General features: G+C 37.6%; 1 protein-coding gene across 1 annotated transcript in view; it reads right to left on the reverse strand.

Moving 5' to 3' along the window:
• The window catches only part of Cntnap4 (contactin associated protein-like 4), a 262,902-nt gene extending 241,143 nt beyond the window's left edge, over positions 1-21,759 (reverse strand). The window contains 1 exon segment of the mRNA XM_005403431.2: positions 21,615-21,759. Within this exon segment, the coding sequence (XP_005403488.1) occupies positions 21,615-21,699 (85 nt within the window). The 5' untranslated portion in view covers positions 21,700-21,759.
• Positions 21,760-21,774: the final 15 nt, after the last annotated feature.

Here is a 21,774-nt window from a genome sequence, read left to right on the forward strand (position 1 = left end):
AGGAATGGATTCTTATATAAAGATTATTTCCTCTACTTTTGCAGCAAAAGGAAATTGTAATATTTATAGTGTCCATGTGAATAAAGACTATTAAAGAAAAACCTCTGCGGTCCTAAAGAACAGATCACAATAAGAAAAGAGGAACTGACCCAGTACTAACTTCACTTGAATATCGTATCTATGCTATCTTCCTCTACTCAACACGGTATTGGTATTAAATGCCCAGCATGTCAGGTATGATGGTACCTATACCTATACTCCCTACCATCTGGGAGGTTGAGGCAGGAAAATCATAGCTTTAAGGCCACCTTGGGCAACATAGTAAGACTCTGTCTCAAAATTTTAAAAAATATGGTTGGCGATGCAGCTCACTGGCAGAGCATCACTGGGTTCATTACCTAGTACCCCCCAAGAAATAAAGAAAAGAAAAAGAAATTACCCACCACCACATTGCTTTTTTCCATGGTTTGATGAAGGAGAAATTGAGGGTCTCTGGAAATATCCCCCTTGATAGGAGTGTGGTCTGGAGATAGTTCATAGTCCAGGTAGCCAACATTGCTAAGCCAGTTGAGTCCTTGAGGAATTTTATATGATTATCACAAGCCCCCCACTTCTATTACTTTCAGGATGTTGTTCCTCCCATTACTGGCTTTGCGCCTTACTCTCAGAAGGTAATGAATTTCTACACTGGTGTGGGCCCTGGCGAGAACTGAGGCTCTGGCTGTATTCCAGCACCCTCCCCACCTCACACACACAGGAATGTGGTAATATAAGCAATCTAATTGCCATCCGTAAAACCTGGACTGTTAATTATAGACCCATCTTCAATACTACATCCTCTCACCCCATCAACCCTTACCATGGATGCTCCAGGACTATTACCTTTTGATTATCACATTCTGTTAAGCCCGGCTATTACATTTTGATTAAACTAGTATGTTCACTGCTCTGTGGCAAAGCTGAGAACATCAGCTGGGAATGGCCTCCAGACAAAGACCCTTCCGCTGCCCTCCTTGGGCTTAAGTGTCCTCCTCATTTTTATAGCACCTCGTGACCCCTTTTGCACAGTAATTAAGATAGAACACTGGAATGCTCTGCTCACATATTTCCCATTCTTGTCTAAGTGTTCAGCCCCCACAGTGTGGTTAAAGAGCCTGTGGCAGCGGATGAAAGGGAAGGGGGACGTAGGGCCTCAAAAGAGGGAGCTCAGTGGTTTGAATCGATGCATGAGTAACGACACAATAAAATTTTGTGTATCTATATATAGATATAGAGAAATAAAAGTGTATTTTGGTGTCTGTAGCTATAGCTGATCAGAAAAAAATAACACCTGACACACAGAGGGTTGCAGGTGGGGACAGAGAAGCAGAGATCACGTCTGACTGCTAGCTTCAGATCTGGTTTATCAGATTTTATTGCATGAATGATGTAAAAACTTTTAACACACTTTTTTCTATCTTGCAGATGCTCAACAAAACCAAAAGGGAAACTTATCTGAAGTTCTTAGATAAAGCACACTGCAAATAACACAGTGGAATATTTACCTATGTCCATTAAGACTTGAAATATTACCTATCTATCATAAACTCTTGGGCTTTTTTTATAAAATGTTGACAATTCTTTTAAAAATAATGGATTATTTCAAGACCTGGAAGCATTTATATTTTAGCGAACTTGGGAGAAATTTAAGTTATGCATTAGAGTCAGGTAAAATCAAGTAAATCAAATAAAATTACTATCTCTTTCCTCAGTACTAAAGTTTAATTTTCTCTGTAAATCAGTTCATAATATGCACATCTGAAATAATATTTTCTTTTCTATTCTTAGAGCAACAACATAATAAATTAAATGTATTATTGTGGTTGAATAAATACAAATCATTGTCTTATTTTAGTTCATTCAACACCTCAGGTACTTTGTAATACAAGGAATGTATACTTGTAGGACTCAAATTGCTGCCTAACACATTTTTAATAAATGTTTCTTGATTTTAAACAAAATGTAAATTAAATATTTAAGTGGTCAAGAAAAGTTAGTTAAATGGTATCATCAATTAAAATAGCTTTCTGAAGACCAGGTCTTTTTTTTTTCCTCTAGTACCGGAAACCAAACTCACTACCTTGCGCTTGCCAGGCAGGTGCTTTTGCCACTGAGCTAAATCCCCAGCCCCTGATGACCAGGTCTTAATGACCATACTTAAAATTCTGATGCACAAATGCTAAAATACTTTCAAAAACAAGAAGAGCTTTTCCTCTTATTTTTCATCAGTCCTCGGAGTTCATTGGTAAATTAGTAAGAGTTATTTCTTCACAACTTGGTTGGGAAAAACCTTCTGGGTTTTTCTCCATAGCTGGGTATGTCCAGAGGCACATTTTAAAAATGTAACAGCTGCATGGGAGAGCAACCAGAAGCCTCAAATGTTTCCTGCCACAGATTAAATCTCACAAGATTGTGGTACACGCAGAACACACTGGAGAATTAAAGCTCTCTGGAGGGGCAATTACCTCAGCTCTTCCCCATGCTATGGGGGTGTCAGAGATGGTCAATAATTGAGCAGCATTCACCAATAGCCACTAAATCCCCAGATACAGCAAAAGAAATGGATGCACAATGATGTGACATTTCCAAAAATGGTGCAATTAGTACCATCATGATGAACTGTACCATTTCTCTCTCCACACGTCTCTGCCCCTCCCTTCTCTATTTTGAGAGCAGGGCCTGCGTGTCTTTATGCACTTATTTTCTGTAGCACGTTCCAACTTGGCAAGCGCTTAGCAAAAGTTTCTTTAAGCAAATTGAGCAGAAGTTGAAGAGCACATTTTAGAATTTTGATTGACTTTTGCTTTTCCATCCTGTCAATGGCTCCCTTCACACAGCCCGTGATTAATACTGAAACCCTAACTGTTTTGGCCTGCAGCATTTCAACAACCCAGTGATAGGAATTCAGCACTTTGTCATAAGGGGAAAGTATTTAACCTTTCCCATCTGGACCACAACATCACAGTGCTCAGGGAAGGGGAAGCATCTTCCACGCAAGCTTTACTTCAGGGTACATTTCTGTTCTTGCCACAGAAAGTGACGTCATTCATGTGCAACAATACAACGTGCCAGAAAGGAGTTTTCTGGGCCTTATTTCAAAGAACATTGTTCTCAATATTACCATAGTATGATTGTTCCTAAAATATTCCATTTACCCATATCATGCACAAGCTCAAAAATTTTTAAATATGTTCCTTTATAAAGAAGTTCAAGAAGAGAATTTTTTAAAAATATGAATGCACTTAAAATCTCATATTCATAAGAAACCACAGGAAATCCCCTAAAGAGAAAAAACAAATTGCACATTGAGAAAGATGAATGCATCCGTAAGACAAAAGAAAAAACCACCAACCAGAATTGACCACTCCGTGTTCTCCCCTAGCTCTGCTTCCAATCAGCTATGACATTACGTCAGTCCTCCATGTTCCTGTGAAATGAAAATATTACCTTCTCTCTATCACCATGTCCGTTCCAGTCCCTGTCCCTCATCATTCCTATCCTAAGGCTGCCAAGAGTTATAATTTTACAACGTGCAAATCTAATCCACGGCATTCACACATAACATGGGTGAGAGCAATGATTCCTTGAGATTCTGGATGACAGAATGTGACCTGGCCCACATGTGACAGTTTTTACTTTCATCTCCTGCCATACCTCACCTCAGGTCCAGCCTTCTGAACTACTTGGGGAGCATTCAAATGCTCATGCTTTTGTGGACATCATTCTGATTAGAGTGTTCTCCCACTTCTCTCCCCTTCTGGTTCCTATTCATCCTTCAACAAATGGCTTTCATGGGTTCCCACTGCTTACACCTGATGCTCTGCCTACGGCCACCCCACATTCTTTGTGTCCCTCTCTCTCATCGTGCTCTCACACTGCGCCACACTTTTCTACAGAACCAGGATGTGGCAAGGCTGAGCTGTGAGCCCAGCATGATCTGGGTTAGAGTCAGCCCCTGCAGCCACTGAGCAGTTTGCTGGTCCTGACAATGCGCCTCCTGTGAGCCCCCTGAACAATACCTTACATTTTGTTTTAAAGGCATAAAACACTATCACAAAAGCATTTTGTATCTGAGAGTCAAAACTTCTATGCTCAGCTGCTGTCAAGAAGTTGCTGATGCTAAAAACATATGTAATGATAGGCACCACGCTATGTAGGCTTACTAAATATTTGTTGAATGAATAACATGAGCAGAGTAAGATGAAGCCAAGAAGTCTTGGAAATTATAAGATGTAGGAACACTTTAATAGACTGAATGGACAACAGCACTACTTCATGAAGAGTAATTAATTCTTTTATTGAGAATTATTAAGAACTCTAATTTTTTTTTTTGGCAGTTCTAAAACTCTAACTTCTAATATTGAGAACTCTAAATTTTTTTTAGCTGTTCTAAAATTATTTATTTACAGACATAAAAATCCATGCTGCAGAACTTCCTCAAATTATGAAGATTTCTTACAATGTACTAAAATAAAAGATTCTTTTAAAAATTCTAGTTCTTTGATTGCAAACTCATATGCTGCCCATTTGCAAACCTGTAGGCCAGAGCCCACAGGACTCTGCCCAGTGAGGGCGTGAACAGTTTCTAGCGCCTACTGAGGACTCAGTGTTGTTGTTTTTCTTATTTTCAGTGGTCCTAGGAATTGAATCCAGGGAACTTCTCACTGAGTTACCTCCACAGCCAACTTTTTCTTGTATTTTGAAATAAACTCTTCAATTCCTTAGTTGCCCGGCAGTTCTTGAATTTGCAATCTTCTTGCCTCAGCCTGGGTTTGCAGTTCTGAACCAAACAACTGGCTGAAGTGTAATTGTTTCTATAGCACCACATACATTCAGAGAATGTAAAAAATATTTCACTAAAAACCATTATAAGGTATTTAGCTATTATATCTTTTCTTTCTTAGGCATAATTCTCTGAACCATCAGTGCCAGCTGAAAAATAACCAGAGTCCCAAAGTGTATAACTACAGGGATCATTTAACATGGAACATAATCAGTGTAATTCTTGGGGGTAACTTGTCAAACTGTCCATACTCAGGTGAAAAATATGAAAAATTTATCTAACATCAACTCTAGCTCTATTCCTGGTCATTTATCGATTTTTAAAGGTAATGTGAAGAAATGCATCACTTACCAAAAGTATCAGAATGCTACTATGTAAAATCCATGTTTGAACTGATTTATTCATGCATCACAGGAGCATTTTGTTGGAGTTACTTTAAGGTATGTCTTTATGCCTTCTCCATTTGGCTTAGGGTCCCTGGGTGGCAGAGTTTGGGACACATGTATGACTTTAATCCCCTACCTTGAACAGCACAAGAAACTCATATATAGCTACCACAGAAGATGAGTGGATGGAGGGATGGAGGGAGGGATGGAGGGATGGAGGGAGGGATGGATGATGGATAAATGGATGGATGATGGATGGGTAGTTTTCTTAGCTACCACATCCTCTTCTAAAACCTCTGATATGCTATTTGTCTTTCTACATATCAGACCAGAAACTCACTAAGAAAGTAAGAGCCCCTGAAATAGCAACTGGATAGACAGACATGAACTCACCCCGTGTGCCTCTCTTGTGTTTCGAAGGATGAATAGTTTAAGAAATGACTGCAGTAAACAAAGAGGACAACTGAGCAGTATTCTGAGTTAAAATGACTCCACTAAAAATTCTACACTCCCTTTCTAGACATTAATTGTATATTTAATTAAAACAAACAAACAAACATGGTAGCCTGCTTCTTGGCCCAAAACTTTGAAGGCTGATGTGGGAGCATCATTTGAGTAAAAGACTTCAAAACCAACCTGGTCAACATGAGTGAGACCCTGTCTCATTTTTTTTTGTTCTCAGGGCTGGAATATGCATCACTGTAAACTTAAGCATTTACTAAACAACTTCACATGATATTTTCCCTAGCATATGATAAGTGTGACTAAATGTATTTATTTTCAACAATCTCCCATTTGTTCCAAGCAAATAGCTACAAAATGATTTCACAAAGATTCTTTCTAAATGAATGCTTTAGGTACAGAGTCACAGGAGTCTCCATAAAAATTTATTATGCAAATGATAAAGAGATTCCCTTTGTGACCAGTTCATTAATGCCCTATGTAATCATTTCCCCTTACCTTTTTTTATTTATATAATAAGTATACAAATAAAAGATAAGAATAAAAGTAATGAAACTGGAAAACAGCTCATAAACATTGTTAAAGAAAATATTATTAAAATGGTAATCCTGTTGCTTTCTTCAATAAAGCGAATATGTAAAGGTGCAGTCTGTTGCTTATGAGTGGTAAAAAAGAGATATTAAGAGCCTCGGGCACAATACAAAGAGAGCTGGACAAGACACACAGAGGTCAACAGTCTAAGAAAGTGTCAGGCACAAGGGGATTTGGCAATCTCTGATATTTTTCCTTTGTAGAAAAAGGTTAGCGTTAATGAGGAACACACTTCTTAGAGGCCCATTAGATATCAGGCAGAAACAGGTCTGCTTTGCAGGAGACCGGCTTACGTAGCACTGGTGAAAGTTTAGCAATGGAAACAGTTCACATTCCAAGTTACCAATCTGAAGTGCTTTCTTTTTCAGTTGGATGTTCATGAAATACACGTGGCTTTCCCTGACTGTGAAGGGAGTGAAAGTAGTGAACGACACCAGCCTGTTCTCTTGAATAAATGACACATTTCTCAAAAAGATGGAAAATATGAATATTTTTTAAAGAAGGAAGACAGAGAGGTCTAAAATGCTGGAAGAAAACAAAATAAGCACCAGGATTTGTAGAATGGAGATTACAGGAAGAAGAGATGGGGTGGGGTAGGAAGTGGGGAGAAACTTATTAATGGTCGAGAAACATATGTCTGTATACAGATTGCCAAAAATAAATATACATATCATCCATTACAAGCATATGTTATACCAATAAAAAGGCAAAGAAAATCGGGACCAAGAAAGGAGTGATATGGCGGTTAGCAGGTTCTCCCCATAAATATGATTCACAACTTCTGGAGAAGACACCAGGCTGATGGTCACAAAAGGGAACTTGTGTTGGCAGAGGCCCATCGGGGGCCACAGGGGGGAGCTCCTGAGAGGGACACAGGTGGAAGATTGGTGATGCTGCTAAGAGCTGGAGAGATGGCTGTGCGTGTAACTGACAAGACCAATTGATGAGGGAAGGGGTTTCCCGGAGGGTGACAGATACGCTCCTGAGATCTGTCAGTCGTGACAATCCCTACCCACCACCTCTGATTCATGTCCGAACAAAGCTACTGCTGGAAGAGACAGAGAACCATCCCTAAGTGTTATAAATTCTTGAACAGAAAGGAGAAAGGTAGAAGGAAACTGTTGTGGCTTTAAATTTCTCCCTCCTAAGGAAATCCGTATTTTCACAAGACAAAGTGAGATAACCCACAGCACTGCGCAGTTCGTGACACTGACATTTGTAAGTGGCTTCAGATGCTGCGATATTAGGGAATGACAAGGGTCCTAAGGGAGTCATGTGCTACCAGAAGCAGACAGACTAAGAGAGTTCAAGAATAAATCAATGAACAACCAACTGCTTCAAAAAGAGGAATGTCTAAGTAACGATGTACCCATTCTAGGAGTTACTATGAACCCTCTCAAAGACAAATAGGAAGACTATTTAGCCATAAGAGAAATGCGGTGGAGAGGATGGAGAGAGGGGCATGTGAGGAAAAAACAAGGAAGGAACAGATGCTGTGTTCAGATTGAGTGAAACAATATATGGCAGACATCTGTCCCAGGTCCCCCTACTTGGAGGGCATTCTACAAATTTCAACTTAGACAAATTATAAACTGACTTTTGAAGTTATGAGAATAATGATCATTGATTTATTTATGTTTTGTTTGTTTGGGGAAAGGCATAGGCTATATCACAGGGAGAAGGAGGAAAAAGACGTACTATGAGCTTTATGGATTAGGAAGGGAGAAGGTGGGCAGAGAAAAACAATCTCATGATCAAATTTGGAGGAGAGGCTGGCTGTAAGAAGCACGCAGAACAAATCACACCATAGCTAGAGCTCAGTAACATAAAGGAAAGAGTAATTTGAAGGGGATAAAATCATACTCGTGAAAGCAGCTGTAGAAATGTCAGTGATAAATAAAGCAGTGATTTTAACAAAGGGCAGTAAATTATCATCCTATGAATCTCTAAGACTGCTGGAAGGAGTCTGTGAAATAGAATAATTCACTCAAAGGAAATGACTTGCTTCGAAAACATAAAACTGTGTTGACATGACCAAAAGGCATTGGGGGTATCGTTGAGATCAGAAACACTTAGGCACAGGCACTCTGACAGCATTTGTGGATATACAAGGAAAGAGTGAAGGGACAGGGCAGCAGGGACCCCTGTGGTGACTAGCTAAAGAGAAGGCACAGCAGAAGGGATCCCAGCAGCCCCACACAGGAAGGATGCAACTGGAGGATGACTTTTCTCCTGTGACTCATCTCAATCAGGAAAAGCAATGTATCTGCTGTTGAACGTGCAAATTACCTCCGAAATACCAAAAGAAAAGTTATTTTATGTCCACAGTTGTAGTGGAAAGAACACCCAGGATGGATTGAATTATGTGGGCCCACAAGTCATGTGGTGAAGCCCCACAAGGAGCTAATTACAGCTAAATGACATCTAAGGGTGGGGTCTTAGTCCAAGAAGACAGGTGTCCAGATAAGGAAAGGCATTAGCGCAGGCTTTTTGCCTTCCTCTCCTTCTGTTTCTGTTGCTCCATCTCCCTCCTACTACCCTTCTACTGCACAGGCGAGGGCCATAAGCAGACACAGTGAGAAGGTGACCCTGCATGGGGCTGGGGATTTAGCTCAGCGGCAAAAGCGCCTGCCTGGCATGCGCAAGGTCGTGAGTTTGGTTCCCAGTACCGGAGCAAAACCAGAAGGTGACCCTGCATAAGCCAGGAAGAGAAAACCCCCAGAAACCAATGCTGATGGCAACTTGATCTTGGATTTCCAGCTTCTGGATCTGTTGAAATGGTAGAATTTGGATGGTTAAGCCCCTCCATGGGGTGGGGGTCAATACGGCAGCCCTAGCAGACTAACACAGCAGCCAAAGGAGTATGTTCCTGAACATAGGGACTTAGTCAAAGAGAAGACAGAAACAGAACAGCCAGAGCACCTTGGACAGCCAGAGCTGCAACTGCACAAGTTTGGGCTATTTTACCTCCAAATATCCACTTCTAGGAGGCACTGACTCAAAGAAAGAATGTACAGGGGATAAATGAATCTTGGGTACCAGGAAGCAAAGAGGTTGGTAGAGAAACTTTTTTTAACAGAAGAGAAAATTTCACAGTTATCTGCTCTGAATGAATGCCTGACATTTCACCTTGACAGTAAGAAAGAGCTCATTGTTAAAATACCAGTGACAGAATCCTTGGAAGAAAGCAGAAGTATCATCTTAGAATTTCTCACACCTCAGAAAGACAAATACCACATGTTATCTCTTATATGTAAAAACTAAAAAGATGATTTTTATAGAAGTAGAGAAGGCTGTGGAGGATGTAAGGAACTGGTTACTAGGTCCAGGGGTGCATCTGGACAGCAGAAATACCTTGTACTGTTCTACAACACAACATAGTAACTATGGCTGACAACAATTAATTGCATCATTTCCAAATATTCAGTGAAGTGGAATTAATGTACACAAAAAAGATAGATGTCTGAGGTGACAGTTATGCCAATTATTCTAATCAGATATCAATATATTGTGTACATGTATCAAAATGTCACACTATACCCCATAAATATATACAATTATACATCCACTGAAAGTAAAACTACATTTTAAAAGTTATGCCAGAGAGGATGAGCCAGTGAAAGTTGTAACATACAAGGCAGGTGATTTCAAAGGGTTGTGGAAAGATGGTACCTGGCATTTCAAAGAGCTCTGGCTTTGAAGTCCAAGTCCTAGTTCTGCTCACCCCTACACAGTCCCTTCCATCACAGCTGAATTTTTGTTTCCTAGTTATAAAAGTAGCATCGTAACACCTGCTTCAGAGACCTGTGTGAGAAGAAAATGAGAAAAAGCACAGCCCACCACCTTAGAGTCCGCAGAGCCTAACTCAAAGGGATATCTGTCATTACTAATGACAGCATATGTCAACATGTGTGCAGTGCTATGAACTATAAAATCCTGGCAATGAAAATCACAAATATGTGCACAAGGAGAGACAAAACGTGAGAGGAATCCAAAAAGAAGTGACAGAGTTTTACAAGAAAATCATGAAAGAGGCATGCAATTAAAAGAGGGAGAAAATAAAAATTCAGAACTCATTAATGCTGATAAAAATTGCAAATGTCTTGCAGATGTTTTTCGACACAAAAAGAGCAAAGTTGCAGGTACACTCTGACAAGACAAAAGGTAGGAAAGTAGTTAAATCTTTTTTCTACCTTTTGTGAAGAAGAAAGGTTTTCAAATCAGAAAATGTAAAATAAAGGTCAATACAGAATATTTGAAATCCAAAGTACATGAAGGAATTGAAAGTTTCTTCCTGTAGAGAATACAATGCAGATTTTCTTCGTTTGTTTGGTTTCATACTTCCAGTGAACCTAGGGCCTTCACACTAAGCTACATCCTTAACTCCTTTACTTTTTATGGCAGGGTTTCACTAAGGCACCAGATTGTCCAAGTGAGGCTTGAACTGCTAATCTTCCTGCCTCAGCCTCCCAGACTGTTGGGGTTAAAGGCAGATACTGTACCACCCTTATTTTACACTCGTGGTGCATTTTTTATTTGTGTGTGCAATGAGAGTCTTCAATCCAACGTGACTGGACCTAGAGGCTACAAAACTGCATTTGCACTAAATAAAAAATTGAGTGGGGAGAGGAAGAAAGGGTGAGGGAGAAACAATAAGAATAGGTCGAATGGGAGAATATGCCTCCTAACGGATTATAACAGACTAGGATAAAGTATTTAACTTAACAAAATGAAATATAATAGAGGTGAATATAAAGTCAAAGTTAAAAGGGTAGCAAAATTGAATGTTCTCTTAAAAATTGATCATTAATCATTTAATCATTAAATCATTTAATCATTAAAATCATTTGATCATTAAAATAACACATGCTATTCCACGTGAACTGTTCCTCTCCTCTGAGTTTGCTGTTTTTACTAAAACACCAAATGCACACCATCCACAGATCTATGTTTTCCATATTTGTTGAAAATCCTCTTTATTCCAGGCAACTGTGCTAGGTGGTATGCATACAGAAATGTTTGCAAAAAAACTACATTTGTCTATTAAAGGTTTTACTTTTTTTTTTTTTTTTTTTTACAAAGGAGGCTTTAAAAAAAAAATCAGTTTTGATGCTCTCTGATCAGGACAAGAATAGGAAAGCATACCCAGTGGGGTGGAATTTCTGCTTGCCATCCCCAGTAGGATGGGAAAGGATGACAGGTGAGTCAGTTGCTCAGCGGGGAAGGGCATGAGGCTTGCCTTAAGAAGTTTTTCAGGGGAATTTGCAGGGAGGTGACTAAGGGGAATCCAGGCCAAGCAAAGAGGACAACAGAGGTGAGGCCTAAGAGACAGAGGCCAGAGGACGGCGGAGTTACCAGGATTTTCAAGGGAAGAAAACAGTAACAACGAACTAAAGTAAGATCAGCAAATACAGAGTAGAAGCACTTTGTGGCTGTGGCGCTAATAAACCTGAACTTAAACACCTGGAAACACCTGACCGTGAAATATAGCTGCTTATTTTTTGAAACCATTTGCATCTATTAATTTTTTTAAAAAAAATATTGCATAATCAAGGTTGGAGGGAATGGAAGTCACAGGAAGCAATGAGGAAGGAAGAAGGGACAGCTGCCTCACCAGCCGGATCAGCCAAGTCAGCCCTGGCAAACGCTAACATGACAGATGTCACAGCCAGATCATCCTCATATCCAGGAAAATGAAAGAGGAAAATGATCACAGGAGGCTCAATTTTGCTAACTCAGAAAAACAGAGAAGTTCCTGGTATCTTCCCTACAGATTGCTGCTGTGATTAATGGCACTACATACATTGTCTCCGTACTAATCTACTTTATGTTACAATTATACATATATACATAAAAAAGCCATTCCATAGGCAAGCATATAACAAGGCTTCCGAGAAATGGATGTGGTCATTTGCAAGGAAGACCAGTAAAAAATGAATTTAATCTTAGTTTTACATGTTAACCCTGGCAAATTATTGGGAGCATAATTTTATTTTTAGTACTCAAAATCCTACATCATATTTTTATTAGCCTACTTCTCCCATTCCTTTAATAGATGCTGTATTTGATTATGAAATGTTATATTTGATCATGTTTCACTTTGTGAGAAAGCATGCTACATGCTTAAGAAACCAAACATTATCTCCAGTTTGCTCTTTGCTTTCTTCAATGCATTCTAACTCTTCTTTTTAAAGGTTGTCTCTTTTTTTGTTTGTTTTAGGAAAGGTTACACATGCTATGATACTTAAGAGGTAGTGTTGTGAAGTTTTCTTCTGCAGGATTATCATACAATCTATGTGCTAAAGTACAACATTTCAAATAAGCACAGAAATCATACATAGTATGGAGCAAAGGCACCTAATTGAGCCACTTTATAACCTTGCACAGAATTCCCTCACCACCAATTTAGATGGAATTGCTTTTATTTTAACAATGTTCTTTTAATTAAGTCCTAAACATCTAAAACATGGCAAATGTAAATATGTATTATAAATCCTTAATTATGAGGATCGCTAAGCATTCATGCAGCTCTCTCCCTTGGAGATAGATTTTTTTGTTTAAAATCAGCCAAAATTGGGAGATAAAAGTGAATGATGTGAGAAACGCTGAACTTTGTTTATAATGCCCTTCTCTAGGCACCAGTATCCCTTTACTGCATTGTCTCCCAGAGTTAAATCATGCTTCAAGTTGCCTACTGACTTTTAAACCCAAATCTTATCTACCGTTGTTTGCGTTCATGACATATTCGCAAAGACTGGCGCTCAGGAAATGATCAAGGGTTGAGTTCAGTTTTAGGGATCTGTAGTCTTCATATCATGTTCCTAGAAAATAAAAACTTGGCAATCACAGAAGGGCAATATTGTTTCTAATGTTTGGGATGAATTTCAACTGCATCCAAAAAAGCAACTTGTAAATTCTTAATCCTACATGTTTTTGTTTGTTTGTTTGTTTGTTTGTTTTGTTTGTTCGTTCTGAGGGGGTTTTGGTGATCTTTGATATTTTAAAATTACAAATAAAGTTCTACAAATTTGTAGGGTATTATTTGATGTTAAATGTAGGTATATACTGTGTAATATTCACACCAAAGTAAATAGATATATTTCTATATATTATTTTAAAAGCATATTGGAGACCATTCTGGTATGGACAATAAATACAAAACAATTTCTTCTATAGCCCAATACTGCTTAATTCAAAATGCCCCACCTAGGGGCAATATTTCCTATTTTCCCTGCCAATGCATGCCATTCCCAATTCCCACACCAAATATCTTCCAGTATATGTGGGAACACACACGCACACACACACACACACACACACACACACACACACACACAAACAGTGATAATATTACCTCAGCAATTCAGTTCCCTTAAAAACCATGTTAAATTTAGTTTCTCCTTCTTGGTCATCTGCTGATTAACAGATTTTAAAAGGCAAACAAGACTTAAAGATATATATGATATATGTATGTATACATAATCTTATAGAGCAAAGCCTTTAGCCTAGAAATTTCACTTTCTTAATTTCTCCAGGAAAATCCTCTTTTGGACCCAGAAAATTAATTGGTTTACAGTGACAGGAAAGTGTGAAATCTCTGTTGTGAACCAAGGAATCAAATGTCTGTTCAAGGTCATCCAAGCAACTACCAAATTCAAGGCTTACAACAAATTCCTAGGAGAGTTTATCAGTGCCCTTATGTAAAGGACATTTTAAATTTTTTCTGTAGGTTATAACTGCAGAGTAAGTAGCCTAATGAAATCACAGTTATACTTGGTCTAAAAATTACACAATAAATGTAATTTCAGAGGGCAGGTAAATTTATATATTTAAATACTGCTTCTAAACTAATATCAACCTATGACCTCCTTTGTAAGTATCATAATTGCCAGTGGGGAAAAAGTGGCTACAGAAACAAATATGCCTTTTACAATTTAGGACCACATAATATCATATTCTAGAGCACAGCTAAGTAATGAGAGGTACTTAATAAGAAAAAGTAATTAGCACTGTAGCTACGATACATATCATATCACTTCTTTTTCCTTTGTGATTTAAAAACCTTAGAGATAAATTTCATCCCTACTCTATTAAATACTTATGGCATTAAAAAATTTTATAGCTACTAATTTTTAACTACTTAAAATGCCAAATGTTTTCAGGCTTCACTCACTTTTCCAATTATTACATTGGAATGACTCATTAACTGTAACATAAACAGGCTCATTTTTACCTCTTGTTTTTCCCCAACTTTATTACCAAAGTACTACTTTTCCATAGACCATGACAAAAACTCATAGCATGGGTGGGAAAATACATCACATACTCTTCCATTTTCAAATACCAACAGAAGGCATAATGGTATCTTGTAATGGATTTTTTTGTGTTTATTCTTTACCATTATGTGACACTGTAGCTCTAGGCCCATATATGTGGAAATCTTGGTAGAAGATACTTTGGTCAAAACTTTATTCTTCAAAAGTCAGTTGGAAAGCAGAAGGCAGAGTCTAACCATGAATTAAAAGCAAGGAAGGGCAATTCTAGAAGTCAGATAAATATACACATACATACATACGTACATATTTATCTGAAGCACTCAGATGACTACAGCCTTAGAACTCACTGAAGAAATTCCAATGTTGAAATGTGACATCAAAGTTTACTCAAAACAATTTAAGAAGACAAGTCAATTGCCAGTGACCTCTTATTTAGAAAAGCAATTTATTATAAACTAGAAATATGGGTAAATTATTATTTTCCAAGAATTTTTAAACCTTTCTTTCAAATCTCAACATGTCCCAAGTATAATGTAATCTTAAGGGTAAATTATTTCATTTCAGGGTATTGGGTTAGCTGGGAAATATTTTTCCTTTAAGATTTTCAGTGGCAATCACAGGGTCTTGTAAAGCTCTGTAATTTTATCTGCATGTAGTTGGAGGTATTTACTTTGCTTCCTGAGATTTTTCTTTTTAAAGTGAGCAAAACCTAACTTTAGCACTTAGTACTTAAAACCTAACTTTAGCATTTAATACTCAAAAAACTCAAAAACTGTTTTTTGAAGATATTTATTAAATATTTCTAAAGGCTCCTAAATAAAATACCCATCAAAACAACCATCTATATATTCTATGAGTTCACTGTACCACCCTTACCAACACAACCCATTTCACCTCAGGAATGTGATTAATTAATGAAACAACTCCTATTTTAAGCACATACAGTAAGACCCCAATTTACAAACCTTTGAGTTGCAAACTTTCACAGATGTACTGTACAATTCATAGGTGTACTGTATAAGACTCACTTGTTGGAGTATGAACAAATCCAACTTGGGAACATTCTCTCAGAATAGAACTTGTTCGTAAATCTGAGACTTACTGTATTATGTGATGTGTGAACCCTTCCTAATCATAATAGTAGTGAGATCAAACTACAGCAATAAGACTAGATAAATACTAAACAAGTGAATGAGGCCAAAAATGTTTGTATAAATGAAAAATTAAGATATAAACAATCTTTTAAACACTAGACTATTGAAGAAATAGAACAAAGTATGTATTATTTAATATTTCACCAGGAATATTCATCTACCAATATGAATATATTCGACATGCATAAGATTTATGTAAAAAGGTTGTGTACATTTTTCTCATTCTTCCTACAGTTTTCAGGAGCCAAACCATCCTGAAAACTTTCAATCAGGAAGTGAGGAACTGAATATGAAAGAGTAGTGAAATATTTCTTAGATTAACCCTAGGACTTACCAGCACCCTGAGAATCAAATGATTCATTCGTTGACCATCTTAAGAACCCAATATTGATTAATCTGAGAGAAAAGACATTTGAATTCTAAACATAGCATCAAAATGAGAAAAATGGATATTTGTAAACTCAGACTGGTATTCTCAGGTAAAATCAAATCCAAGGCACTGAAATGCCAAGGTTAGTGTCCCTAATTGTCTACTTATACTGCTTAGTCATAAACTGTGACACAACTCTCATTGACACCCAGACAGTAGGTTCTATGAGGCTGTCCTAGTTTCCTTTGATTTGGAAATTGGCCTTTGATGATACTTAGAAATCTTAATTTAAAGTTGAATCATTAAAAATAGTACTATAATGTGTAATGCAAATAAAATAAAGCCAATGATTCATTCTTAGAAATCAAAAATATGATTCCAAATAGACAAGAGATGTACAAATAAATTAATTGCATTGCTGTGTGTAGGTGACAGGTACTTGCTTCATTGTTGTGAATTCTCACTGGGTAATGTTTAAATGAAAATCTTTTTTTCAATTTGTCTGCCCATTTCAGGACTTGTAGAATGAAGCTGCTTTGAATGTTACAGAATCAATCACAGTCTTCAAACAAGAACATGTCCCTCCTAATCAATTTGATTTCAAATGTTTCTGATTGGGATGGATTGGAACACTTTACACTCATGAAAATGTAAAATAACAGCCAATTTTGTTTTAAATATCTAAGATGTGATTATTATACATATTGGGCCGGGAATATAGCTCAGTGGCATAAGTGCCTGCCTGGCAAGCACAAGGTCCTGAGTTCGACTCCCGGTACCAAAAAAAAGAAAAGATGTTTAGGATTATTACGTATATTGTTAAACATCATATGCTAATAGCATTACTGCAATTAAACATGCACACTTAACAAAAAATGCTGAAGCTTTATGGATAAATACAATTAATGTTTACACATTTAAATAGTAAGATTTTTGAACTAGAGGGGCTGGGGATTTAACTCAGCGGCACAGAGCCTGCCTAGCAAGTGCAATGTCGTGAGTTCAATTCCCGGTACCGGAAAAAAAACAAAAAAGAAAACCAAAAAAAAAAAAAAAAAAGATTTTTGAACTAGAAAGTTTATGTTGAAACATAACAGGAAAATATTAATTTAACAGCTTCTTCTCTCATAGTTCCTGGCAACTTTAGCATTTCTTTCAGTAATACAACTCCACAGGCAGGTATTCATATGCTAAATAATTAAGATTCAATTTTATCCTAACAATAGATTTTGTACACTGTGTATCATTGTATTATATCTTATTTAAGTTAGAGATCAGTGAAAGTTTTTCTATAAAGAGCCAGAGAGTAAAGAATATTATGTAATTACTTATAAGGCAAAGGGAAAGCCAATTTTAACAAAATTGTACCAATAGAATTAAAAATAAATAAGAATTCAGTGCAAATTTTGCTCATAGAGTTCTACATATAAAAAGTTGGCAGAAATTTGAATTTCAAATAATCATTTTGTGCTATGAAGAGGTCTTTTAATTTTTTTAGCTAAAAACATAAAGATCACTCTAGTTCGTAAACCATACAAAAACAGGTAATAGGCCTGATTTGTTTCATGGGCCAAAGTTTGCCAAACTCTAAGCTAAATCCTACAATTGACATTATGCAATTCTACTAAGCCTGTGTCTTTGAAGAAGCCAATTTTTTTTTTTTTTTTTTGGTTTTTCTCCAGTACCGGGAACCGAACTCACGACGTTGCGCTTGCCAGGCAGGTGCTTTGCCGCTGAGCTAACTCCCCAGCCCCAAAGAAGCCAATTTAATACTGATAAATAGATGATTCCAGAAGAGAAACTGTTACATGTAATGTAAATTCCACAAATAATTTCAGAACACAGTAGTGACTATCTTAAGTAAACACAACATCATGTAGAAGTCATGTTTGCTCCCATGTTAACTTATGAGCAATATTATCCCAGAAATGAAAGCTTCCTTTATCAGATGCAGTAAGTGTGGAGAATCCACCAAACAGGGGAAAATAAATCACCACTGCTGTTAGAAAAGTAAGTCCAGATGCATTCTAACCTTTACATATGAAGGTCAGCCACTAATGCATTGCATCATAGAATTAGATTGTATTATAACTACTACTGTTTATTTATTACTAGTGTTGTATTATGGCTATTTTTTGCTATGCAAATGAATTTGGGAGAAGGGAAGGAAAAGAAAGATTCCAAGATTGAGTTGTACCATTTTGAGGATCTGTCTTGTTGCGTTTGGGCTACACCCCAAGGTCCATAAAGGTGATTGTCTACTCAACCAAGTACCTTCAACTATTATTGATTTTCTTACAGTGTTTAATGCTTCCTTTAGGGCAGATATCATTTATATCTTTTTTCAATTAGAGATAGATATGAACACAGCGAGATCCTAACTTCTCATTAAGTTATTGGGAAGCTACTTGTGAATATTAGTTATTCTCAGCATAAGGTTCAAGCTGTTTGTGACCAGAGCACTTCTATCACCTGATCTGCAAGAGTAAAAACAAAAGCAAAGCTCTAACTAACCTTACTGTTTACACCTGTTCCGTTTGTGATGAGCTGACCTCTCCCCCAAACATGTCTTCTTATCCAGACTTTATGAAACCTCAAGAACAAGCATAAAATAAAGAGATGTCCTTTCCATCCTTTAGTGTTATGTCACTTAGTAGGAAGCGAAGAAGCCCACAAGGGCTAGAGTAGCTCCTCAAGGAGCAAGCCTTTCTACAAGGCTCTGTCTCTAACCTTTCATGAAACGGGCACCATAGTACACTAACAAACTCATCTGGACCAGAAAAAACCAAAAACTTGGGATTGGTTTAAGGCTTTTGAAATGTCAAAGGATGTGTCCGTTCAATGAATTTCATCTTTAGACATGGGTATGACTATTTAACAGGGCCACCAAGAGTATACAAGCACATAGGTCTTGTAGTTTGGACATAGTTGTATACATACATACACTTATTTGTGTGGGTATATGTGTATTTGTACAGAATTCCTCAAATGTGAAGTTTCCCATCTGATTAATTAGATCAATTAGCATTCAAATTAAAACACCCCTAATCCCAGGATTAGAATACCACACCATGAAAATGTTCATATTAGTAGCCATAGCCTGACTCATTGGATAACAGATTTTCTCCTGATGAAGAAACTGTAAATAAAGGGAAAAGGTCTTTGTATTCACCTGAGAGAGAGACTTTTAATTTTCTTTATTTATATTCAGTTCTTTCTGACTTTAGTATTGGAATTCAAAATTGATTCACTTTTTATTAATATGCAATCCTGTCCAGAAGAATTATTGGAGTTATAACACTTTAAAGGGTTTATGCCGGTGGATGTTTGCTTGTCCTTTTGCTAACTTTCAGCCATATTCAAAAATCTATATAATTGTTCTTTCAAAACAGATAAAATATATGATACACTCTGTACCAGAACCTGGCAACAAGTGTACTTTCCAGAAAGCAAATATTTCCAAAAGATTGAAGAATAAAATAAAAATTGGAAAGTAAAATATTTTCTTTTATATCATCTATAGCTACAAACCCCCTCATCAAAATATTAACAAGCAATTACTAAATGCAAATTTAATTGAACGAAGTCATTTAATTACTCTTTTGACATTTGAAGAATAGTCAACTCTGAACAGGTATGCTAATCAAGCATCCAATTTTAATATTTAAATGTTCCCCATCATTTCAAATTTTAAAGGTTCTCCAAATTCATCCAGTTATTGAGGAGAGCATGAAGTGACTTCCCAAAGAAAGGCCCAGCCAGAGCCAATCAGATCTGAAGACCGTGCTCACCTTTCCTTTCTTAAGAAGATAAATTCAACAGAAGGCCATTAAATGTTGATCTGGTTGTTACACTTTTAACTGGGCCTCGAGAAAAAAAACATAGACGACTAGCAGTCCAATTAAGCACATTAACATACTGCATACCCAACTACAGGCGAGATGTTGGAAAGACACACCGTGTTAGGCCAGAGTGAAGCTCTGCATTTCTTCAGGGAAGGATGCTTACTGCAGTGCGCTTCACATCGTAACAGTGACCTCTAGTGCTTCCTTTTCAGTTGTACTTCAGCAGTTGTAAAATGAATTACTTAGGCCTTTTGGACAAAACTTCATTTGTGTGTGGGTGTCTATGTTGCTGTTGTCATTTGTTTTGGTTGGCTGGTTGCTATGTTTGTCAGAGGCTACCACTGCAGGATTCCAAGATTTTGACTAGGAGAAGTCAGGCAGAGTTTATTGATTTATGGGGTTCCCATAGATCTGACTTAAACTTGAATCCGAAACGCAGGGCAGCACCTGGAATGAAGTTCCCTCTTTGCAAAATGACAGAAGCACCGTGTCACAAAAGCAGCTCCCACAAATGGAAACACAAAGTCACAGTGGCCACAAAGTATGAATGGACATTTGGCTTGAGACGTCCAGGAAGTTCATAAGGTTCTTCCCACAGTGTAGCCCCAGAGTGCTGACAAACGATGTGCCCCAGTAAATGTCTGCTCTCTGGTATTAGTGCCCCAAACCTACACTTGCGGAGAAAGCAGCAACATAAATTCCTGGACAGGCCTCACAGCCCTTTCTTGAAAATAAATGACCTTCTCCTTTAAAATCTGAGGCAGACATAAAAAGTTGTATTTGTCGACCTTATTTATCATTCACTGTACAGGGGGAAATTCTCCCGCTTACAGAATCTAACCCAAATTTAACTTGTAAAACTTTTTCTAGCCCTAACAGCAAGTGGATGAAGAGAGTCTGCCAAGTGATTTTTGGATGACATTCAAGTTAGAAATAAGGTTCTCACAAATCTTCCCTGAGTCAATTAACTCAGAATCAGCATATTCAATCACAAATTTATGAAGTGAGAAATTTAACCACTAACGATTACTATGTACTCCTGGGGGGGTGGGGACAAGCACCTGCACGCTTTTCCTTTAAGCCCAGTGTAGAAATTGGCCCCTCTTTGGGGAGTGCACCTAGACTCCTTCTCTAAGCAGAAGGACACAGCTCTCAATTCTGAGGTTTGCCACTAGCAGTTCTCCCTGCTCCTGAAGTCTGCAGTACGTTTCAGTTATTAGCCTGCATCATTTCAAAGATGCAGCCAGCTACTCATCTGCCAAATCGCAAACTTCAGAAATCTAAGCTAATGCAGCATTAATACAAAGCGTGCCGGTTGTTCTGCTGCTAGACACAATTCCAGCAAAATTCAGTAATCCCAAAGAAAGGGAGAAATGAAGACATTCACAGGCTATTCCCTGGTTAAGATGCTAATTTACTGTTTTACTAGAACTTCAGCCTTCTCAATGAATATTCAAAGACAAGAGAGTAAGATTCTGTTCACAGACAAAAAGAGAAAGATAACACTGTGCATATTTTGGTCAGAGGAAAAGGAAAGCCAAACGTAAACCCACTCGTATTTGCAGGATTTTTAAGTGATGCTTCATTTGTAGCAATATGCTTTGCCGCGATTCCCAGTTGCAAATAATAATCCTGAAAACAACAGGATCAAAGTTTTTGCAAGAAGCCCCTTCCCCTGCAAGTTTTAAATCATTTGCGGTATACTTACAGGAATTGCCAGCTTCCACTTTGCTCCAATTTTGAGTAGATAACAGAAGTAGCATGTTGAGGACAGCTCCGGTGATAGACCTCATGTTCAGGTTTATTGAGCTCCCCAAAAGATCTTGAGCAGCTCTGAACGCTGGAGTCCTGCTCTATCCCTCTCCCAG

This window comes from Chinchilla lanigera, unplaced genomic scaffold (genome assembly GCF_000276665.1).
Source record: "Chinchilla lanigera isolate Chin_1 unplaced genomic scaffold, ChiLan1.0 scaffold00083, whole genome shotgun sequence".
In the NCBI taxonomy this organism is placed as follows: Eukaryota; Metazoa; Chordata; class Mammalia; order Rodentia; family Chinchillidae; genus Chinchilla; species Chinchilla lanigera.